This window comes from Heterodontus francisci, chromosome 32 (genome assembly GCF_036365525.1).
Source record: "Heterodontus francisci isolate sHetFra1 chromosome 32, sHetFra1.hap1, whole genome shotgun sequence".
In the NCBI taxonomy this organism is placed as follows: Eukaryota; Metazoa; Chordata; class Chondrichthyes; order Heterodontiformes; family Heterodontidae; genus Heterodontus; species Heterodontus francisci.
Genome location: NC_090402.1, coordinates 25,412,930 through 25,425,861, shown reverse-complemented (window position 1 = coordinate 25,425,861; position 12,932 = coordinate 25,412,930). Strand labels below are relative to the sequence as shown.

At 42.5% G+C, this 12,932-nt stretch overlaps 1 protein-coding gene across 7 annotated transcripts in view; it reads left to right on the top strand.

Annotated features, from left to right (window-relative positions):
• The window catches only part of LOC137347708 (serine/threonine-protein kinase Nek6-like), a 275,855-nt gene extending 265,599 nt beyond the window's left edge, over positions 1 to 10,256 (top strand). For all 7 annotated transcript variants that reach the window (XM_068012512.1, XM_068012510.1, XM_068012513.1 and 4 more), the window contains one exon: positions 7,112 to 10,256. In XM_068012512.1, the coding sequence (XP_067868613.1) occupies positions 7,112 to 7,222 (111 nt within the window). In that variant the 3' untranslated portion in view covers positions 7,223 to 10,256. The remainder of the gene's footprint in view (positions 1 to 7,111) is intronic.
• Positions 10,257 to 12,932: the final 2,676 nt, after the last annotated feature.

The following is a 12,932-nucleotide window of genomic DNA, read 5'->3' as shown; positions in this document are numbered from 1 at the left end:
AAAGTATGAAGTATGATGCTCTAGTACTCACCCTACATCCCAGTGTGTGGGAGCAAATGGATATATAGTATGTAGTTAGACTTTTCTGCAAGATTGCTTTTAGGGCGCACCATTAGATACTAGTACGCCAACGGTTCTAGTATTACATTGTAGTTTAAGAATACATGTAAAGCTGCGAAAGAACTGTATGGTTTTCTGATACTGCTGGAACCTTTCCTGATGTGCTGCCAGATCCTCTGTAATTCAGATACCTTGTTGGCTCATGGCACCTCCTCTTGCACAGACTGGCTGTGTTCCTGTAGGGATGGTGACAATAGCTGGGACAATGGAGAACAGCTGTACATGTGTGAGTTTGCACTCATACAGTTATTTTAAAGTTACCATGACTTTGTTTCAGACAATGATACCTTCCCAAATCACTGGGAAACTTAATTGTCAAGTTGTACAGATAGGCAGAGCCACTGAATTTACCAACAGCAAGGTAGTCAACTTGGATACCTGTCACTCTAGCAGCAACTTTGCATTATTACTGGGGTGTGGCTATTTCATTAACTCCAACATAAAGCATCACTTGAAAGGCTCTCAAAGCTTAAGTGGCATAGTGGCGCAGTGGTTAGCACCGCAGCCTCACAGCTCCAGCGACCTGCGTTCCGTTCTGGGTACTGCCTGTGTGGAGTTTGCAAGTTCTCCCTGTGACTATGTGAGTTTCCGCCGGGTGCTCCGGTTTGCTCCCACAGCCAAAGACTTGCAGGATGATAGGTAAATTGGCCATTGTAAATTGCCCCGAGTGTAGGTAGGTGGTAGGAGAATGGTGGGGATGTGGTAGGGAATATGGGATTAATATAGGATTGGTATAAATGGGTGGTTGATGGTGAGCACAGACTTGGTGGGCCGAAGGGCTTGTTTCAGTGCTGTATCTCTCCATGACTCTATAATCGAGGCAGCGAGCCACACAGCACTTTTAGAAAAGTTGGGCTGCCACTGATATTAAAGGGGCTATTTGCTATTTCCCTATCTGGATTAAAGATCAATGGAAACATATTATGAAATGTACAGAAACTGAATTGGCCTGTACAGAATAATTGAATAAATCTGATTTTTGGAAAATCACATAACTACGTTTCAGTAAAGTGAAACATTCCCCAGTAACTCCAATCACTTTACAATAGGGTTAAAGGTGTACACAAGTACAAGTCCAGTTATCTTCTATTCTCTTATTTGGCAATAATGACACCACTGTGCTACAGATTGTACATTCTTTTGGGCCTCCTTATCTCGAGAGACAATGGATACGCGCCTGGAGGTGGTCAGTGGTTTGTGAAGCAACGCCTGGAGTGGCTATAAAGGCCAATTCTGGAGTGACAGGCTCTTCCACAGGTGCTGCAGAGAAATTTGTTTGTTGGGGCTGTTGCACAGTTGGCTCTCCCCTTGCGCCTCTGTCTTTTTTCCTGCCAACTACTAAGTCTCTTCGACTCGCCACAATTTAGCCCTGTCTTTATGGCTGCCCGCCAGCTCTGGCGAATGCTGGCAACTGACTCCCACGACTTGTGATCAATGTCACACGATTTCATGTCGCGTTTGCAGACGTCTTTATAACGGAGACATGGACGGCCGGTGGGTCTGATACCAGTGGCGAGCTCGCTGTACAATGTGTCTTTGGGGATCCTGCCATCTTCCATGCGGCTCACATGGCCAAGCCATCTCAAGCGCCGCTGACTCAGTAGTGTGTATAAGCTGGGGGTGTTGGCCGCTTCAAGGACTTCTGTGTTGGAGATATAGTCCTGCCACCTGATGCCAAGTATTCTCCGAAGGCAGCGAAGATGGAATGAATTGAGACGTCGCTCTTGGCTGGCATACGTTGTCCAGGCCTCGCTGCCGTAGAGCAAGGTACTGAGGACACAGGCCTGATACACTCGGACTTTTGTGTTCCGTGTCAAAGCGCCATTTTCCCACACTCTCTTGGCCAGTCTGGACATAGCAGTGGAAGCCTTACCCATGCGCTTGTTGATTTCTGCATCTAGAGACAGGTTACTGGTGATAGTTGAGCCTAGGTAGGTGAACTCTTGAACCACTTCCAGAGCGTGGTCGCCAATATTGATGGATGGAGCATTTCTGACATCCTGCCCCATGATGTTCGTTTTCTTGAGGCTGATGGTTAGGCCAAATTCATTGCAGGCAGACGCAAACCTGTCGATGAGACTCTGCAGGCATTCTTCAGTGTGAGATGTTAAAGCAGCATCGTCAGCAAAGAGGAGTTCTCTGATGAGGACTTTCCGTACTTTGGACTTCGCTCTTAGACGGGCAAGGTTGAACAACCTGCCCCCATTACTGTAGAATAAAATACAAAATTATCCCAGAGAATAATATATTATTCCCTTGTGTCACTATAGCACAAGCCCTGATGAAATGTGCACAAGTTGAATCTAAATAACCTCGCTTAAAAACTTTTGCCTTCACTGGGCTACTATTTTTCACACAGGGATTACAGATTTGAACTGAGGGTTTATGTGAGGATGAAGGATTTCACTTAATTCACAAAGACGTCTAGTTCTTATCTATGTGCCTAATTAGTCAGGTTAAAAATATAAAGTTTTCTCATTATTCCTTTAAAAATGAAATAATCAATCACCAACCAAAATGCAATTTTAAGCATTTTTTCTTGATTTTAACATTAATTACAAAGTGTTGACAGAGAACAGTTTTACAAGTGGTTTACACAGCAATATTGGTTAGATAAAAACTGGTTTAAATCAAGTTGATATAATTTGGAATCACAGCCAAAGCAGTTTGTAGATTTCTGTTCAGAGCTAAATTTGGGAGTCTTTTACAAATTGTAGTTTGTATCCAAAAATTATAATTATGTTTCTTTTACAAATTGTAGTTTGTATCCAAAAATTATAATTATGTTTCTTTTACAAAGTGTAGTTTGTATCCAAAAATCATAATTATGTTTCACAGTGCAAGCTCTAAATTGGATAGAGGAGTCAGCACTTTGCATAGTTAATGATGCTTTATTATAGTAGTTCTTCATTGTAACTGCATATAGGTGCCCTAAGTTAATGGTTTCAAAACTGCTTACCACGAGAATTGGTTGTCATTCTGTTTGGAACATAGGAACACAGGAGCAGTAGGTCATTCAGTCCATCGAGCCTGCTCTGCCATTCAGTACGATCATGGCTCATCATCCACTTCAAAGCCTTTTTCCCACACTATCCTCATATCCCTTTATCTCATTGGTATTTAGAAATCTGTCAAACTCTGCTTTTTTTTTATTCGTTCATGGGATGTGGGCATCACTGGTTAGGCCAGCATTTATTGCCCATCCCTAATTGTCCTTGAACAGGTGGTGATGAGCTGCCTTCTTGAACCACTGCAGTCCATGTGGGGTAGGTACACCTTCAGTGCTGTTAGGAAGGGCGTTCCAGGATTTTGACCCAGCGACAGTGAAGGAACAGCGATACAGTTCCAAGTCAGGATGGTGTGTGGCTTGGAGGGGAACTTGCAAGTGGTGGTGTTCCCATGCATCTGCTGCCTTTGTCCTTCTAGGTGGTAGAGGTTGCGGAATTGGAAGGTGCTGTCTAAGGAGCCTTGATGTGTTGCTGCTGTGCATCTTGTAGATGGTACACACTGCTGTCACTGTACATCGGTGGTGGAGGGAGTGAATGTTTGTGTATGGGGTGCCAATCAAGTGGGCTGCTTTGTCCTGGATGGTGTCGAGCTTCTTGAGTGTTGTTGGAGCTGCACCCATCCAGGCAAATGGAGAGTATTCCATCACACTCCTGACTTGTGCCTTGTAGATGGTGGACAGGCTTTGGGGAGTCAGGAGGTAAGTGACTCTCTGCAGGATTCCTAGCCTCTGACCTGCCTTTGTAGCCATGGTATTTATATGGCTACTCCAGTTCCGTTTCTGGTCAATGGTTACCCCCAGGATGTTGATAGTGCGGGATTAGAGTCATAGTCATAGAGTTGTACAGCACAGAAACAAGCCCTTCGGCCCATCGTGTCTGTGCTGGCCATCAAGCACCTATCTATTCTAATCCCATTTTCCAGCACTTGACCCGTATCCTTGTATGCTATGGCATTTCAAGTGCTCATCTAAATACTTCTTAAATGTTGTTAGGGTTCCTGCCTCTACCACCCCTTCAGGCAGTGTGTTCCAGATTCCAACCACCCTCTGGATGAAAAACGTTTTCCTCAAATCCCCTCTGAACCTCCTGCCCCTTACTTTAAATCTATGCCCCCTGGTTATTGACACCTCCGCCAAGGGAAAACGTTTCTTCCTATCTACCCTATCTATGCACCTCATAATTTTGTACACCTCAATCAGACCCCCCCTCAACCTTCTCTGCTCTAAGGAAAACAACCCTAGCCTATCCAGTCTCTCTTCACAGCTGAAATGCTCCAGCCCAGGCAACACCCTGGTGAATCTCCTCTGCACCCTCTCCAGTGCAATCACATCCTTCCTATAGTGTGGCGACCAGAACTGTACACAGTACTCCAGCTGTGACCCAACTAGCGTTTTATACAGCTCCAGCATAACCTCCCTGTTCTTATAGTCTATGCCTGGGCTAATAAAGGCAAGTATCGCATATGCCTTCCTAACCACCTTATCTACCTGTGCTGCTGCCTTCAGTGATCTATGAACAAGTACACCAAGGTCCCTCTAACCCTCTGTACTTCCTAGGGTCCTACCATCCATTGTATACTCCCTTGCCCTGTTAGTCCTACCAAAATGCATCACCTCACACTTCTCAGGATTAAATTCCATTTGCCACTGCTCTGCCCATCTTACCAGCCCATCTATATCGTCCTGTAATCTAAGGCTTTCCTCCTCACTTCAGCGATCATAATGCCATTGAATGTCAAGGGGGGATGGTTAGATTCTCTCAGGTTGGATAAGGTCATTGCCTGGCACTCATGTGGCATGAATGTTACTTGCCACTTATCCGCCTAAGCCTGGATATTGTCCAGGTCTTGCTGCATTTCTACACGGACTGCTTCAGTATCTGAGGAGTCATGAATAGTGCTAAACATTGTGCAGTCATCACCGAACATCCCCACTTTTGACCTTAAGACTGAAGGAAGGTCATTGATGAAGCAGCTGAAGATGGCTGGGCCTAGGACACTACCCTGAGGAACACCTGCTGTGATGTCCTGGAGCTGAGATGATCGACCTCCAACAACCACAGTTACGACTCCAACCAGTGGAGAGTTTTTCCCCTGATTTCCATTCATTCCAGTTTTGCTAGGGCTCCTTGATGCCATACTCAGTCAAATGCTGTCTTGATGTGGGCAGTCACTCTCACCTCACATCTTGAGTTCAGCTGTTTTGTCCATGTTTGAACCAAGGCTGTAATGAGGTCAGGAGCTGAGCGGCCCTGACAGCACACAAACTGAGCGTCAGTGAGCAGGTTATTGCTAAGCAAGTGCCGTTTGTTAACACTTATCGACGACACCTTTCATCACTCTTAGGATTGAGAGTAGACTGATGCGGCAGTAAATGCCCGGGTCGGACTTGTCCTGATTTTTGTGTACAGGACATACCTGGGCAATTTTCCACATCGCAGGGTAGATGCCAGTGTTGGTGCTGTACTGGAACAGCCTGGCTAGGGGTGTGGCAAGTTCTGGAGCACAGGTCTGCTTTAATTAGGCACACTACAGCCTGCCAGACTGAACATTGAGTTCAATAATTTTAGAGCTTGATGGGCCCCCCCTTTTTATTTTTAGTTATTTTTTCTTTTTTATGTATTCATTTTATTTTAGTTTGTTTCTACTGTGCCTATCCACTGTTTTTTTCATGTTTGTGCTGGAGGCCAGGCTGTTCAGTTTTCTGTCAATTAACACCCTCTCTGTACTAACGCTTTGCCTTTCACCACACCATTAACATACCGTTTGCCTTTGCTCCATGACCTTCTGGTCAGTTATTCTCTGTGACCTTGTCCTATCAACACCTCTTTTGTTATCTCTTTACCCCCACTTTACTTGCTTTAAACCTATTACATTTCTGGCTCTGCCAGTTCTGATGAAGGGTCACTCTCTCCACAGATGCTGCCACACCTGCTGAATATTTCCAGCATTCACAACCCTTTGAGTGAAGAAATTTCTCCTTATCTTGGTCCTAGGTGGCTTCCCCCTTATTTTAAAATTGTGTCCTCTGGTTCTAGACTGCTCAACCAGGGGAAACATCTACCCTGTCTATCCCTTTAAGTATTTTGTAGTTTTCAATGTGATCACCTCTCATTCTTCAAAACTCTAGAGAATACAGGCCCAGTTTCCCCAATCTCTCTTCATAGGACAGTCCCGCCATCCTGGGAATAAGTCTGGTGAACCTTTGTTGCACTCCCTCTATGGCAATTAGTTTTTAGTTTAGTTTAGTTTAGAGATACAGCACTGAAACAGGCCCTTCAGCCTACCGAGTCTGTGCCGACCATCAACCACCCATCCATACTAATTCTACACTAATTCCATATTCCTACCACATCCCCACCTGTCCCTATATTTCCCTACCACCTACCTATACTAGGGGCAATTTATAATGGCCAATTTACCTATCAACCTGCAAGTCTTTGGCATGTTGGAGGAAACCAGAGCACCCGGAGGAAAACCACGCAGACACAGGGAGAACTTGCAAACTCCACACAGGCGGTACCCGGAATTGAATCCGGGTCGCTGGAGCTGTGAGGCTGCGGTGCTAACCACTGCGCCACTGTGCCGCCCCTATTATATCCCCTTCTGAGGGGACCAATATTCCAGGTGCGATTTAACCAAAGTTCTGTACAATTGAAGTAAGACTTCGCTACTCAAATCCTCTTGCGATAAAGGCTAACATACCATTAGCCTTCCTAATTGCTTGCTCACCTCATATCGCTTCATGCTGGAGCTGAGCAGCTGATAACCCTGCCCTTTGTCCCCAAGAATGTGGGGCTTTGGTCTCTCTTGCTGCAGTACTTCCTGAGAAATTCACTCAACTCTGTTCTTATTTAGAAAGCAGTGCTCCTACTAGCGGATGATGGGGGCTAATAATGCTGCCATCTGTTTGGCGGAAAATGTAATGTTACAAAACAATGTGTTACAGATTTGTCTAACAAATTATATTTTACTGTTTCCTTAGTTACGAGAGTTGGTGATCATGTGCATTAACCCTGAACCGGATCTTCGACCTGATGTTAGTTACATGCATCAAATAGCTAAGCAGATGCATGGATGGACACCAAGCACCTGAACTCATTCAACTGTATGGAAACTTACAGAAGAACAATTACGTCACACTCCTGCTTGAATATTGTTAAAAAAAAACAAAAGAAGCACCACAGTGAAGATCTCAAGAAAGTGCCATCATTAGCGAAATGTGGTTGAGCCATTTGGAATTAAACAGCACTGTAAGGACTGATAATGTTAGAATAGATTTTAGCAACTGTAGAATGGTTAAACTCTTCATTTGGTCAAATGAAAAAGGAATGATATAGTCTCCATGGTTCTGTGTTACTTTAGAAAAATATATTTATAGTTGTATTTTCTAATTTCATACTCATATTTCTGTCTATAAATTAAGATACAGTAAAGATGATAGGATACACAAGAGTAAGTGCTGAGACAAAACAGAAATCAGTACACACACTCCAGTTTTTGACATATTGCTGTCAGGGTGTGGCATGATGAAAATTAGACATTATGTGCTTAAAAGGACAGAAATACTAAGACAATCTTAGTATTATTAGAAAAGTAAATGATCTATAAAAAAACTTCTTAAAAGTTGATTGTTGTACTAACATATTAACTTAGAACGAAACAAGTGTACTTCTCTTTTCACATTTATTTAGTGTACTTCCACTATGCCTACCCACAAGATTTACTGTTGTCTTTGTAGGTCAAGTACTCAAGTATTGTAATGACAATTTCATTTCGGATTTGACACTATTTACCTATACTTTACCTAAATTAAAGTGACAGTTAATATTTTATCATTGCTTGACCAACTGACTTCTTAAATTTTTTATGAGGTCAGCTTTCAAATAATTAGTTGGATGCTCTAAACTTTATAACCAGGAAGATAATCAGTAGGTAGAACAAAGAGCTATCAAAAAGGACTAGAATCTTGTGTGCTTTTATTGTCACCAAAAAGCAGCATCTGGAAAACATGCGGCGGTAAGCCAAATATAACATTTAAAAAAAAATTAATCTACTTCTTCCCACTCAACTGTAACATTAATTGAAAACGTGAATAATAGGTGGTGATTTTTTTAAAATCTGGTTAATTAGAATTACAGGATGAATCCAACTTAATTCTGTGGACAAAATTTCGAGCTTTTGTACTTATTGACATGCCATAATGATGAGGTTTCTTTCTCCAAGTCTGTTGGCACCAGATATATCATTTAAGCTTCACTATTTTGCAGACTCGGAACAGTGCCCATTCTTTTTATCCTCTTTGCCATATCTAAATTAGTTCACTTCTATAACTATCTGTTGTAGCCTATTCTGCAATTATTTTTGTAATACTTCTACATACAATTAAATAAAAAAAAGTGCCACTTTTAAAAATGCAGCTTTTGGTTGGTCAATCCTCACTGAGATGATGATGCCGAGCCATTTCTTGGGAACAGTTCAAAGGATAAAATAACATTCACATTGTGCTCAAAGAACCAGAGCAAGTTGCATCAGATAGACTGGGGAGAACAAGTGGCCTGGATTTTGCAATTGCAATGACAATTAAACTGTCAATGTTCACCATCATTCCAACTGTGAAACTGACAGAAACTTCTGGCATCTGCCCATGCGCAGTTAAACACTGAAATACAGAAATTTCTGTCAATGATACCCTGCCCTTCCAAAGGGTGTGCTGTTGAAGTCCCCACAGATGGCAATCTTGAAATCACAGAACTGATGAGAACGTCATCTTCTGTACTGTAATATTGCTGTTAAAAACTCCGAAAAAGTTACAACTTGTTAATGAGGTGTCATTTTGTTTTTGACAATGTACGAAGTGATAACCACTGAATAATCTCTCTGGCCCTGGAAAACAAATTTTATATTTGTATAATGCTATATTTTTCTATTATGATAAAAATTCCAATATTTTAACAGCATTCTTTTAAAAAAAATTTGTTTACAATATTTCAGTTTATAATGTGTATGCCCCAATCTCTATTTTGCTCTGTAAAATTTATATGAAGTGAAGGATAATCAATGTGTCTTATTTGCTGTCTGTGAGAATTCTTCAATGTGATTGGCTGTTTACCCTGTTTGATGAAACCCCTGTTGCTAGAAGCCTGGAGATGTCCCTGACTTGGCGCTAAATTCAAATTAAACACCAGCAAAGGTAAAAGTTAACGCCACAGAAAGTCTTTCTTTGAGGTCAGCGGTGAGTGCTATCGCTTTGCCACTGACTGCAAAATCCAGGCCAATAACTGATGATTCAACATAGCCAGTATTGATTAGGAGGGAGCAATTGTTTGCAACAATTTAGACAATTTACCAACTGTGAAAATTCTGTAAAATGTGAACATTTCCAATGCATTTGATGTCATTTTTGAAGTTAAAGAATATTTTTAAATATAACTCATAAGACTCACAGGAAAATGTAGTGCTAGAATGTTAGACATTTAAATGTCTGTTCTGTTTCCCTATGCTTCATTCAGTACTTACTGGTACTAGTCCTGCAAGGCAACAGGAGGGAATTGTAGACCATTGTTAATAATTAATGCTCGACAATACACAGGTAAGGCAGAAGGACTTCTAGGTCAGCATTCTTGCTGTTTCAAATGGGAATCATATCTCCAACCTGTGTAGCCCGAACCAGCACCTTGATATAATGCCTTTGATTAAGCAGTATATTATTTGTGTGTACCGGATTATGGTCTGGACCTGAATACTGCATTAATTAACGTTATGCAGGCTAATATAGGTATATTGCATACATTGTAAAGCAATGCTATTTACTGTGTTCAAGAACATAGTTGCTTAAAGCAAGAGATAACATTGTACTTGCATCTATTGATTTTATTAAGTTGATTTATCGTGTTTTTTTATGTTTGCAAAATTTTGTAAATGAATTGCCAACTATTAAATCATAATGATTTGCAGCGTACTAACAGAATAAAGATACCGTTAACTACTTAGGATCTTTCTAACTGAAACTTACTGTTCTATTATTTTGATGTATGCTGGTTTAAAGATTATTTACTTTATCATAGGTAGCTCTATTGAAAGTATTAGGATGAAACAGAGTCATATGCCTCAATAAAGCTCTCAACATATTTTCATTCATGTAGCAAATTATTATCTCAGCTCTGCAGTTACTAGCAGAGTTAAATGAAAGAACTAAGTGATGGCAATGAGCAATCAATTTTTAAAACAAAATAAATGAACAACTCATGCCAAGTTTTATGCTATACTTTGGCATGGTTATACTGAAAGTGATAAAGACATCATAAGAACGTCTACTAGAACAGGTCAGAGGCTCGGAATTCTGCAGCGAGCAGCTTACCTCCTGACTGCCCAAAGCCTCTCCGCCACCGACAAGGCACAAGACAGAAGTGAGATGGAATACTCCCCACTTGCCTGGATGGGGTTCAGCTGCTACAACATTCAAGCAGTTTGACACAATCCAGAACAAAGCAGTCCACTTAATCAGCACCCCATCCACCTGCTTATACATTTACTCCCTCCACCAATGGTGCATCATAACTGTGGTAGTTACTAACTACAGCAGGGGTTTGCAATCTTTTTGCTTCCGAGACCTCCGTCCTGCTTTATTGAAGGCGAGAATCCCACCGGATCCCAACTGTTACGGCCTTGCTGCAGGGTCAATGGCTGGCAAGTCACTCTCCAACCCCCACTCCACCCTTTACCTTCCACTGTGCTTCTGAATCATACAGAGCTGGAAAGTATCTGGGTTTGATCCCCGGAGGTAGGGCAGCCTTTGCGATGCTACAATTGGTCTTGAAGCTCCTGTTTCCTCTGATCTCAATACCAAACCCCAACACAAGTTACAGTCTTGCTGCAGGCCCACAGACTGGCAAGTCTTTTTCATTCCACCCCCCAACTCCTCCAAGACCATGTAACGTATTTATCCTCCATTAATGGCGACCCACCCCCTCCATCTCAACCACCAGTTTAATGAGGAAAAAAGACTCTTTTCAACCTCACAACCGACTTCCAACCAACACAGGGTGGCTCCGCACAAGGGGAAGGTTTGCTTAACTTGGCCTACGCACCATTGCACTAACTTACTGATTTTCCCCGCTTCAACTCAGTTCTAACTTCCTCTAGTTTATTTCGTAGTTGAAAGCAGTGACTGAGCTACGCACATAGAAGCAATCAAAAAAACCTACCAAGTTAAATCTGTGGAAGCCGGTTATAGGCAGAGAGACTCGCCCAACCACATTGCAAACGGTGTTCAACAGTGAGAACCTGCACATGCACAGTATTGGTATTTGAGATTATTTCAATGTTTCTAATACACAGCAGAGCAGGGGAGACTACTGATAGGGAAAAGCCAACACGTGGGAGATTACTAAAGGGACAAAACAAATCGCGGACCCCAGAGTTTCTCGCTGATTCTCAGTTGAGAACCCCTGATCTACAGAATGCACTGCAGCAGCTCATCATGGCTTCTTTGGCAACACCTTCCAAACCCGCGGCCACCATCACCCAGAAGGGCAGGTGCAGCAAGAACAAAGCAGAGCAACTTGAGAACACCATCATCTTCAAGTTCTCCTCTAAGTTACACGTCATTCCAACTTGGGACATATTTTGCCTTTCCTTCATCGTCTCTGGGTCATAGTGGAGTTCCTTCATCACGTGGACTGCTGCATTTCAAAGTGCTCCACCATCATTTTCTCAAAGGAAGCTAGGGATAGACAGTAAATGTAGTCCTTCCCAGTGATGCCCACATCCTGAGAATTAATTAAATAAGAAACTAATGAATTTGCAGCCACCCTAAACAAACTTATCACCCAGTAAACAAAGCAACTGTAGCACCTTGATATAACATTTTTGAGATTTTTTTATGTAACATGGCAAGAAATGTTGTTACACTAGTCATACTTTTATTTTTAAACATCAGAATTTACAACAGATAAGGATGAAGTCAATCTATGGTAAGCTAACAAAAATCAGAATTTGCAAAACAAAACTCACAATCTCGTGTCCAGAATATTCTGGTACAGGCTTGATGGCAATGGCACCTCTCTATGCTGTATGATTCTATTCTTAGTTAGGGACAGCTTAATCACATTAAAAAAAACTTTTATTCAGATAGTATTTTTCACATCAGCAAACCTCCTTCAATGGGTGGCATGCTACTGGTGTCTTCCCTATTCAGTACTTCCAGGTCAGGTATCAGTTGCTGTGGCTCAGTGGGTAGCATTCTTGCCTCTGAGTCCTCAGTACCTTGTTCTACGGCAGCAAGGCCTGGACAACATACGTCAGCCAAGAGCGACGTTTCAATTCATTCCATCTTTGCTGCTACTGGAGAATCCTTGGCATCAGGTGGCAGGACCGTATCTCCAACACAGAAGTCCTCGAGGCTGCCAACATCCCCAGCATAGACACCCTACTGAGCCAGCGGCGCTTGAGATGGCTTGGCCATGTGAGCCGCATGGATCCCCAAGGACGCATTGTACAGTGAGCTCGTCACTGGTATCAGACCCACCGGCCATTCATGTCTCTGCTTTAAAGATGTCTGCAAATGCAACATGAAGTCCTGTGACATTAATCACAAGTCGTGGGAGTCAGTTGCCAGTAATCGCCAGAGCTGGCGGGCAGCCATAAAGGCAGGGCTAAAGTGTGGCGAGTCAAAGAGCCTTAGCAGTTGGCAGGAAAAAAGACAGAAGCACAAGGGGAGAGCCAACTGTGTAACAGCCCTGACAACCAATTTTATCTGCAGCACCTGTGGAAGAGTCGGTCACTCTAGAATTGGCCTTTATAGC